Genomic DNA, 12,183 nt, shown 5'->3' with positions numbered 1-12,183 from the left:
CTCCGGGTTCCTTAAAAGCCAGTAAGTAAGTGTAAAGGCGTCCTCTGATCTGAGGAAGCTCTGGTAAGTAAAAAAAAGTAACAGAAAATATGTATTTTAGTACGAAATTTAAAAATTTGTTAAGCAATCTTGGGACGTCTTTGTCGTGGTGTTACCCACCACCGTAAGCAAGATATAACACTAAATTGCAGGGACTTCAAAACACCATTGTTACTTATGAAGACAGACTCTAAATTAGCGGTAAGTTACATAAAATGGTGTGAATGCCACTTCCACTGAATGGGGGCATGGAGAGGAAGAATATCCAAAAGTGCAGCTCAGATGAATCCCTCCAAAGCAAGCGGGCGTTATTCTAGAGCTGGCAGCCCTCGGGCTTCCAACAGAGAAGCATCCGGATGACGACAGTTGAGTTGACACTGTTCAACGTATCGGTCTGCATGCTAGCACAGATTAACAAATGGACCAGAGCGGTTCAGATCTCCTGAAGGACAACAGCAAGGAGGCGGACTGCGCCCCGCGGCGATGCACGCCGAGAGAGCCAATCACGTCTGCCGCCCGATTGACTGGCCACAGATCCTGTAATATATGCGTATCTACATTTCTTTCACAACATTAATCACTATCCGTTCTGGAGAGCCCGGGGCGGGCCGGGCGGAGCACGCTTAACAGGCGCAGCAACACAGCTGCAATTTCCCCGAGAACAAGCGTTGCGAAGCCAAGAATTACCTTGCGGAAGACCCACCAGCAGGGTGACAGTTGTTGGTACACCACAGGGAATGTGTGGAGTGACTAAAAGGTAATATAGTAATATGCGTTACAAGAGCGGTATGTTGAAGTTTTCATGTTCGAGGAAAAGTTTGAAAAAACGAAACGTAGTTGAGCTTTTTTAATTTCCGAGAATTGAAAGAAAACATACCGCTCGTGTATCGTACATTATTTTGTGTGAAGATCGTTTATTACATACCTGAAAGAGGAATTTCTAATTAGTTGCAATGAAATCTCCATCTTGGTTTCTGTTCAATGACGTCAAATTTGCAAAACAAAAATATCTATCTTCAACATTGTTGCTTTCTGTGTTTACTATACTCCAGCAGGCCATGATATACGTCTGTCTCCCCCCCCCCCAGTCTATAAATGCGAACTTAAAACAAACGGTAAAGTTATGTAATGATTTATTTTTCATTTTAATCTTTTAAAAATATTATTTATATAACATATTGGAGTAATAACATCGGCAAGTTTGTTGATTTTTTTCACGGCTTCCTTAATGTTACTTGCATCACGAATGCAGTAACTTTAGTGGAGTTGTAGAGTTTACTTAATTTTTGCAAATATTTAAAAACAATAATTAACAGTGCAATTTAGGTGAAATTGCAGTGGTAAGTTTCCAATTTATAATTATTACTATACTGAACGCCTCTAAAAATAATATGTTAAAAGCCTAAAGCAGTAAAATGAATATGTCACTTAAGCGGTAAGAAGAAGGAAATTGTTGTGTGTGTTAGGTTGGGAATACTGAATGTGGAATTTTAGACTTTCCGCGGATTGGTTTTGTGCGGAAACCAAGCAAATACGCACGATGTCGCACAAAATATATTAATGTTACATTTTAACAGTCTTCTAATAAACCGTGTATAGTTTTTATACGAGACTTATCCAGAGTCGAGACAGAAAACGTTACTAATAAACCGTGAATAAGCGATGGATATATAAACAGGCTGTAACTATACAATGGGAATTACTTTGCAGTAGTTATATACACGAAACCCCTTGTTTAAGCGTTGTATATAGAGAAAAAATGGCCGCCCCTCTAACAGCTGTTCACATCGACTGTCATTTTATGATGATGGTTGCCTAGTAACCACAGAAGAACAAACCAAAGAGCACAAAATAATTAGAATAATATTGCTGTAGCTTGTACTCTTTGACCAAAATGTAGTGTGGTAATCGATTAGAGCCAGTTGTGCTATCGATACTTAACACGCCACACTAGAGCGCTCTACCGAATGCAATAGAGAACCTCAGATATTCTATTACCTTTCGTAACGAAGTAATGACGAAACTATGACGTAGCTGTGTAAGAGTTATACTGTTATACACGACGTATGTAGTGATTATTAGTAAGGAATTTACACACGACTTATAAACGAGCTACTCATTGTATAAGTATAAGACAGTTAAACGTCTGTATTTAGAGTTTTTATTAGTAAGACCGTGAATAAATACTTTTACAGGCGCCAACACTTTCTGCCCACTTCCCACACAAAATTAATAGAGGGACATCGCCCCTCCAAATAATTCCAAAAGAAATTCTACGTGTAAAAAAAGGAGCAATTAATTTGTTTAAAGGTGAACTTGGACATAAGCCAAAAATGTTTATTTCAAATCTATAGAGAAGCCCAGTAATCGCAATTACCACGTTAGTTGTGCAACAAACAATGCCCTCTCTCTTTCTTTCCTCAACAGTGACTCCACTTCTTTGTCTATGACCCACACGTTTTTCAGTTCAGTTCAAATCTGGTAACTACCACGATGGAATAGTAACGGTCATAAATATTAGTAAACGGAAATAATAATAGGGAATTAACAGTTCGATTAAATGTATTAAATGTACCCGACTGTATTTTTGCTTAATATCACTTAACAGATTATTATTATTATTATTATTATTATTATTATTATTATTATATATTTATTCCTCTTTTAGCCCACATATTTAATATTAGTTTGAAAAATGGTGAATTTCCCTCACTATGGAAACAAGCTGCAATTATTCCTATATTTAAAAACGGAAAAAGAAATGATGTCAGAAACTACAGACCTATCTCGATCCTAAATAACTTTTAAAAAATTTTTGAAACCATTATTCACAGACATATATCGTCTTATGTGAAAACAAGCTCAATTTTTCACAACATGGATTTACTAAAACTAAATCCACTGTCACTAACCTGGTCACATATCTAAATCAAATTGTACCAATAATTGAAACGCAGGGACAAACTGATTCAATATATTTTGATTTCAGCAAAGCTTTTGATGTAGTTCCGCACTATATCCTTCTTCATAAGTTAGGAAATATTGGCCTTTCTGTAAGCTACGTAAAGTGGTTCGAAAATTATTTAAGTAATAGAGTTTCATGTGTAAGACTGTTTAATATGCACTCTTATTCTTATAATATAAATTGCGGAGTCCCGCAGGGATCTACTTTAGGACCTCTCCTATTTATTATATTCATAGATGATATATGTAAAAGAATAAGTTCTGACTGTTTATTATTTGCAGACGATTTAAAAATTTTTCGTACAATCAAAAGTAGTACTGACTGTCAATCACTTCAATGTGACATTAATTCAGTCGCTAAATGGTCGGAAGAAAATGGTATGAAAATTAACGTATCCAAAACTAATGTAATAACCTTTTCTAGACAAACTTCTTCACTGAAATTTAATTATTATCTAAATAATGTACTAATTAACAGAACGGATTGCGTAAAAGATTTGGGAATATTCTTTGACAGTAAATTGTATTTTCATAGTCACGATGATTACATTTACAATCACGCAATCAGAATGCTAGGAATAATACGGTCAATAACTTATTCTTTTTCCACGCCCGATTCTCTTTTAATGCTATACTATACATTGGTGCGATCGAAACTCGAATATGCATCTGTAGTTTGGAACTCGATTACAACTACAGACTCGGCTAAATTAGAAAATATACAAAGAAAATTTATATCCTTATGTTCATTCAGATTTCTGCCCATTAATTCCGGGTATAGTTATGAGAGAAAATGTAAATATTTTAATTGTCAAAATCTATATGCTAGACGCCATGAGCTAGATTATCTGTTCTTTTGTAAAGTCCTCAAAGGTGATATATCCTGTGACTCTTTCTTAAACAATATTACCTTACGTATTCCAATAAAAGATATGAGAGCCCACAAACTTTTCTATATTAGAAATTCGAAATTTCTTTCACCAGTCTCCAGATGCATTAAAAATGCCAACATGCATGGCTGCGAATTCGATCCCTTCAATGTATAGACTTTGTTTGCTCTTGGCAACGATTTATCATTTTTGTATTCTTTTAGGCATTATACTCAATTAACATTGTCTCATAGTATTCTTAGTTATCCATTCATCGTCATTATTGTAATTGTAATTATATTTATGTGTAATAATTATTTTTGTATTATGTTTTTGTTATATTTGTGCTGAACTGTAATTGGCCTCTGGCTGTTGTACAGCACATTAAATAAATAAATAAATAAATAAATAAAATTATTATTATTATTATTATTATTATTATTATTATTATTATTATCCTAAGCAAGTGAATAACTTTAGTTTTGAATTAAATGTTTAACCTGTTATAACTATGAGACGGTGCAAATAAAGAAATATGACAAGGGACTTTCATGCTCTGAATATAGCTCTGATGTACTCCTCACCGGTAGGAGATTTTATTTTAAATTATCACCCTGTATATTGCAATTATTTTTTATTTAAGTGATGAAAGAGGCCTCTGAACAAAATAGCAATACTGGGGATTTTACTTATCTAGTATATGGAGGATATCCCGAGAGAAGAGGAGCATTATTGTTACTATCTAGTTTGTATCTACAGGGTGTCTACCGAAAATGTGAAACAAAAATTAGTTACTTTTAGTTACCACAACATAATAATTACTCACAAGCATGATGAAAAAACATTAGTCACATTTCAGTCATCTTAAAATCTGTCATCAAACTTGCTTCTAAGTTCTCTGATCTTCATTTTAATGGATGCTCTCCCAAATTCACTTCCAGCATTCTGGACTGTAGTAGACTCGCATATGTAATCACTAGACCTCGACTTTAAGTTAATGCCTATTTTTTTCTGTAGGAATAAATTAAAACTAGTTAAATATCTTCATATTTTGTATAAAATACAATACATTTTTAAATTTTCGTGTAGCAGTAAAAGAGAAAGTTTTGAATGTCATGGGGTGGATTTGGTTCAAATATTCTGTAATAGTTTGGTTGTAGGAATGAAGAAACTTCTGGAAGGTGTCTGGTTTTGTTGAGCACTTGAGCAGACAGTATGAATGTGATGAATCGGGTGGATGTAGTTCTCCCGAAAGAAATCAGCATTGTAAATACTGATAGATTTAAAATGCATCTCTTGCTTCGGTGTCATTGGGATTTTTTTTTTCGCTCATAAAATGGTTCTGTTTAAGAAAAGGCAAAGTTTCACAATATAAAATCAGAGAAAAACGTTGTTATGTATTGCAAAGCCTATTATGAGTAATGTGTTAATTGTAAATTCATCGGTAAATTAATTAATTTAAATGTAATATGAACACTTATGTATTAGCAGCTTTAGAGCAATGAGGCCGAAGAATTCATTAAAAATTACGTACCGGTATTCACAATTTAAGCCTTAACAAAAGTAAAGTTTCTAACGGCAATATTTTTTTTACTGTTTTTGTCACTGTATACCGTAATGCTCATGGGTGGGCAACTCGTACTCCCAAGCACACACCGAGGCAGCCGCTGCAGTTACAAGCTGCCAATCACTGTAGACGCGAGCGAACCAACAACCACTCGTGTTGCAAGGCCCTCGTACACTGCAGCTAGCACAGAGTTCGTTCTACCTGACTGAGTTTGTTCACAGTTTGAGAGCACGAGTTGCCCACCCATGGTAATGCTTAATACTCAGAAGCTACGGGGATTTCACCAAATTCAGAACTCCGTAATTTGACACAGAATTTTAAAAAGAGAAAAATTTCTGACATGACCATCACGAAAACGAGTAGCACAACGAGAAAATGTATTACTGTCCACTGTAAGTTCACCACAAACTTCACTCAAAGCACTGTGGAAATGTGGATTTCTGTGAGATGGTTTTGCCACAAGCAGATTCGATCTTTGGTCTTCAATAGTCACAGTACACGAGACACATGCAGGCTCCATTTCTAGCTCTCGTTGCCTAAACACAGAGTATGCTATGGAGGAAACGAACTCACGTGCTTCTTCCTCAATCCTTCAACTGCAACTGACGTAATTTTTATTTGTGTTGCGTCTTTCAATTCACAGTTCTGTCAACTTCTGCATTATTTATGAAATGAGCCTAATTCAAGGCGTTTCCACTTACCAGTGGTTGCTGCTCATGCACTAATTCTTCCTCTCGACAGAAGGCAGCTCAGTCAGGCTGTTGGGATGTTATCGGATAGATGGCAGATCTGTAGCAAAAAGAAAGATGGAACTGTGTAATAATGAAGGGTTACAAGAAGACAATACTGCAGTGAATTCACATGGATAGTTTTCCATCCACGTAGTTGGAATAAGAACATTTATTGGTGACAAAGTTCTGTCGAAGACCCAGTACCTGGGAGTAATGGATAAATAAATATTCAGCCTCACATTGGTTCAGTTCTTTCGGCTTCTCCACTTTTTCGTCTCCGCTCGTTCAGTCACATTTTCCTGAAAGAGTTTCTCAAACGTTCAGTAGTCTTAATGTTTCAGCCACTACCTTAACCTCTCGACATTGGAGAATACGAAATCTATAACTTTTCTTAATCCACAGAACTACCGAAAGAATGTACTGACCTTCAGTTTTCAGCTGTTTTCAAACCCTACAACACTCTGTTTTCTTTATACAGAAGAAAACTTCTCGCTGTTGAGTTTAAACTTTAGGGTGAACCTTGTCAATCAGTAACAAAAAGAGTTGGGGTGTGCTACTTACTACAACACGTTAACGTTCTTTGTTATCCTACTTCAGTGTAGGTCTGCCTGTAACCTAATTAAATTCAGTTTTTAAATACCGTAAAATGGGGTAACTTTGCACCATTTTCTAGTTAAGAAATTGTTTTCAGTCTGTATGTAGCCTTTAAATGTCCAATTTTGAGATGGGCATTTATTTTATACGTTGTATGGGTATGCGAGAATGTATTTAGCCAGTCATATCTTCGAAAATAAATGTCTTTTGAAATTTATAATCTGCCAAAAATTGGTGTAAAGTTACCCATAGTTGGGAGTTACTTTGCACCGCCAGAGTTTTAAGAGGGGTGGTGCAAAGTTTGCCACTTCTGGTGTTACATTGCACCATACACGTGTTAAACAATGAAAATATAATGTATCAGGAACAGAAAAAATGAAAACACAGATTCAAAAACAGCAACAAATAGTAACACGGACAAAACGTTTTGAAAAAACTACACAGAATTTCAATGTGAGTGATCACATTCTTCTAAAATGTTGTTTCAAAAATATTTTCAGTTCTTTCGAATGACAAGTCGAGATAACAGCACGTGAATAACTGTAAAAAATTATACGTAGGCTATTATTTTGTGTCAAGTTCTGCAATGAAAGTAAGCAAGTCCTCTTTTGATACTTTCTTGGGTGGATTTACTCTCCCAATGACATCCTCCCATTCATATTCCATAACATACTCCCTTTCAGTTCATTTGCAGGATTTGAATGATTTTGTCTCTGCCTTGATGACAGCACTGTTTGTTTTATTCCCTGGTACCTGTCCAAGCCGAACTAATTGCTGACACCTTTTGGAGCACTTCATTTGGAACTTTGTCCCTCATTGATAAGCCTAGTATCCTTCTCAACATTTTCCTTTGGAATATTTGGAGATTGTTACCAAGTTTGGCAGTTAGAGACCATGTACGACTTTAATATGTAATAAAAAGAAAAACAAATTGAAGTAATTTAGTTGTAATACAAAGTGTGAATTATAGTAAGCATTTTTAAACTTCATGGAAGGTCCTCAAATGAAAATAATGCAATTAAAATTTAAAAAATCTTCATTTGTGTTATGGTGCAAAGTAACCAATTTAGCCTCAAATTAACCTTGATTAGAAAATTATTCTGTAACACCATTTGCCTACAAAACAGCTGCAAAAGCGAAACTAGAAAGTCTAAATTGATAAATAAGGAACAAATAAACGTATAACTTATCTTGAGATTGTGCACAACATCTGTAATGAAAGGTAATTAATTTGATCTATATTTCAATCAAATTATACACACGTTCTGTTGTTAAGGTATAGAAATAATATAAACAAATTCTATGACCACGAACAGTGGAAAAATACTGTACACATATACCATCTATTGGTGGCAGTGGTGAACAGATAAATTTGGTTCACGTAAACACCCCTTACTTACTTACTTACTGGCTTTTAAGGAACCCGGAGGTTCATTGCCGCCCTCACATAAGCCCGCCATTGGTCCCTATCCTGAGCAAGATTAATCCAGTCTCTATCATCATATCCCACCTCCCTCAAATCCATTTTAATATTATCTTCCCATCTACGTCACGGCCTCCCCAATGGTCTTTTTCCCTCTGGCCACCCAACTAACACTCTGTATGCATTTCTGGATTCGCCCATACGTGCTACATGCCCTGCCCATCTCAAACGTCTGGATTTAATGTTCCTAATTATGTCAGGTGAAGGATACAATGCGTGCAGTTCTGCGTTGTGTAACTTTCTCCATTCTCCTGTAACTTCATCCCTCTTAACCCCAAATATTTTCCTAAGAACCTTATTCTCAAAAATCCTCAATCTCTGTTCCTCTCTCAAAGTGAGAGTCCAAGTTTCACAACCATACAGAACAACCGGTAATATAACTGTTTTATAAATTATAACTTCCAGACTTTTTGACAGCAGGCTAGGTGACAAAAGCTTCTCAACCGAATAATAACAGGCATTTCCCATATTTATTCTGCGTTTAATTTCCTCCCGAGTGTCATTTATATTTGTTACTCTTGCTCCAAGATACCTGAATTTTTCCACCTCTTCGAAGGATAAATCTCCAACTTTTATAGTTCCATTTCGTACATAATACGAGACATAATCATATACTTAGTCTTTTCGGGATTTACTTCCAACCCTATCCTCTAACTTGCTTGAAGTAAAATTCCCGTGTTTTCCCTAATCGTATGTGGATTTTCTCCTAACATATTCACGTCATCCGCATAGACAAGAAGCTGATGTAACCCGTTCAATTCCAAACCCTCTGTAAACACCCCTAGACCTATATAAAAAGTTTTTCATAGATGGTGCAAAGTTACCCATTTTATGATACGTCATTTACATTGCTTTTCATTCAAAATGTTTAAAGTGGTCATTGGTGTGCTGGTATTGGTTGCTTAGTAATTACTTTCTATTTAGTAGGCAATAGAGGGCATTACATAAACTATGATACCAAGAAAGTCGTGTGCTATGTTTATTTATTATTTCAAGAGCGAATATTACAGTGCATGGAATGGAAGACAATTTCTGTTAGTTATATTTTGGAGAGAACACTTTAAGCGATGGGTGTGTCTAAAAGTAAGGTACATAGTTACATGAAGGAAGATGAGTCGGGAGAAGAGCTTAAAAGGCATTCCAAAAAACGCGTTCGTGACTCTCCTGTTACAATATTGGACACATTCAATCCGAAAGCTTTAAGACGGACAATGCTTGCTTTATATAAAGAAGTCTTATATCAAGTTTAGACGATAGCTTTTCGTCCTGCAAAGGGATTTTACAATATTACGTTTGTTCGGATCAAATTTCTGCACATTTAAAGGACAAAACTAACATTCTTTTAATCATTTATTAGCATAATACACTACTCTCTTAAATTGACTGAGCATATTGGGAATTAAATCAATGACTTTCCCAAAACACGCTGTGAAATGTTACATATAAAACATTTTTATATCTCTAAATGGAAGCAAAAACGAGCAAATTTGTATGAAATTTTTTTGTTTGGAATATCTCAAAGAGTAACACCCTGAAATTAATGACATTACTTACGATATATAGCCTATATATATATATATATATATATATATATAATGCGAGTTAGGTGATTGGTTACTATCTTTATTTTAATTGTCTTGATCCGCTTTATCACGGCCTTTATTGGACGGTATTTTTCGTACATGCTGTATGTGTGTGTGTGTGTGTGTGTGTATATATATATATATATATATATATATATATATATATACTTACTGGCTTTTAAGGAACCCGCAGGTTCATTGCCGGCCTCTCATAAGCCCGCCATTGGTCCCTATCCTGAGCAAGATTAATCCAGTTTCTATCATTATATCCCACCTCCCTCAAATCCATTTTAATATCTTCCCATCTACGTCTCGGCCCTGTATATATATATATTTATTAATTAATTTATTTATTATTTATTATTTATTTATTTTATTTATTTATTTTATTTATTTATTCATTTATTCATTCATTCATTCATTCATTTATTTATTTATTTCATTTATTTCGTTATTTATTTACTTATTTATTTAATGAATTAATCTATTTATTTATTTATTTAGTAGTAGTAGGGTTTAAGAAGGGCGCGTCAGCTACGATGGCTATTTGCGCCCTTATCTAAAATTCTTAATATAACAAAGACATAAATAATATAACAATCACATTGCTAAAATAACTAAAAATCGTTGTCACGGTTAAACGAGGCACACAAATGCAGTATACATAAGGTGATTTCTACATATTCATAAAAGTGAGCAATTCTACGTCCCTAGGTGGTACTGTATACAAGACGAACAAATAAAATAATAAAACTAAGGCCACCAGAGGTAAATTGTGAATCATATTTTAAAAACAATAAAATATTATAAAATGTTCGGATGTATCAAGTCCGAATTATTTATTTATTTATTTATTTATTTATTTATTTATTTATTTATTTATTTATTTATTTATTTATTTATTTACTTATTTTGCAACTGTCCGAAGACAGATCATAATCTCAGAAGTAATACCAATAAGGCACCACTTATGAGGTAATTAGGCCTGGAAATATACGTTATAGTATATTTAAATGTGATGGAATGAAAGTCTACAATATATTAAAACAATCAGTCTTGGACATTTAAAAGGACTTCCGGAACGAACTCGCTTTGCTAAATTTAATTAACTACTTTTTAAGGGGGATGAAGTCACAGGAGAATGGAGAAAGTTGCACAACACAGAACTGCACGCATTGTATTCTTCACCTGACATAATTAGGAACATTAAATCCAGACGTTTGAGATGGGCAGGGCATGTAGCACGCATGGGCGAATTCAGAAATGCATATAGAGTGTTAGTTGGAAGGCCGGAGGGAAAAAGACCTTTGGGGAGGCCGAGACGTAGATGGGAAGATAATATTAAAATGGATTTGATGGAGGTGGGATATGATGACAGAGACTGGATTAATCTTGCTCAGCATAGGGGCCAATGGCGGGCTTATGTGAGGGCGGCAATGAACCTCCGGATTCCTTAAAAGCCAGTAAGTAAATAAGTAATAAAATTGGTATTGTCACGTGTTACTAGTTGAATGAAATAAAATCGCTTCAAAAGAAAGAGAATTTATTCTTTTCTCTTATTTATTTTTCACTGAAAATCGGGACATTTATGCGTCCTTAGCATTATTTTCGGGAATGGGACGCAAACATCGATTTCGGTACAGTTCTGGAAATCGGGCACTATGACAACCCTACTCATTTCAAACCGTTTACAGTCTCCTAGCAATCTCTGTATGCTCCTTTTCATTTCTTCGTTACTTTCAGATATTATTTTTCTCTTTTCTTTTCTTATGTATTTATTTCTTCAAAATTATCCAATTTTCACAATCTCTTTTTCTTTATTTTTCTGCCATTTCTGTCCCGTCCTTACTTCCATCCTGTTCCTCCACTCTCTCTCTCTCTCTCTCTCCCTCTCTCTCTCTCTCTCTTCCCTCTTTCTTGCAGACGCAGGCGTGCTTCTTAGTCTCTTCATAACAAAATGACATCAAACTAAAATTCATCATCACAGAACGCTTCTTGCACAACGCCAGCAGCCTGCGGACCACGGTGTGGCTAACAATGTTGAAATTAACAACAGTTGTTGTCTTGGCACCCTCGCCGTGTGGGTCACCTCGCATATGGCCGACTCACGACCGGACCGGTGCTGCCACCACGAGTTATGCGGCCCCCGCGGGCAACTCGAGAAGTCTTTCGGGAAAAAAAAAGAAAGAAAATATAAAATGCGTCGTGGATAAAAATCAGGATGGCCGTCGGGCATCGAGCCGGGCGCTCTGAGATGCGGAGCAGCTGTCGCAGGATTCCTCCAGGATGCAGCGCTCATTTGCATAGAATATAAATTACGAAATGTGGAAACTGCAAACAAAAAGGCTCAAAT

At 35.5% G+C, this 12,183-nt stretch overlaps 1 protein-coding gene across 1 annotated transcript in view; it reads right to left on the bottom strand.

Annotated features, from left to right (window-relative positions):
- Positions 1-6,172, bottom strand: part of twz (BTB/POZ domain-containing protein twz) — a 518,618-nt gene extending 512,446 nt beyond the window's left edge. The window contains exon 1 of the mRNA XM_069844849.1: positions 6,141-6,172. Coding sequence (XP_069700950.1) covers positions 6,141-6,157 — 17 coding nt within the window. The 5' untranslated portion in view covers positions 6,158-6,172. The remainder of the gene's footprint in view (positions 1-6,140) is intronic.
- Positions 6,173-12,183: the final 6,011 nt, after the last annotated feature.

The sequence above is a fragment of the Periplaneta americana genome, chromosome 14, assembly GCF_040183065.1.
Source record: "Periplaneta americana isolate PAMFEO1 chromosome 14, P.americana_PAMFEO1_priV1, whole genome shotgun sequence".
In the NCBI taxonomy this organism is placed as follows: domain Eukaryota; kingdom Metazoa; phylum Arthropoda; class Insecta; order Blattodea; family Blattidae; genus Periplaneta; species Periplaneta americana.
Note: the sequence above shows the minus strand (reverse complement) of the source record. Positions and strands in the feature narration are given on the sequence as shown.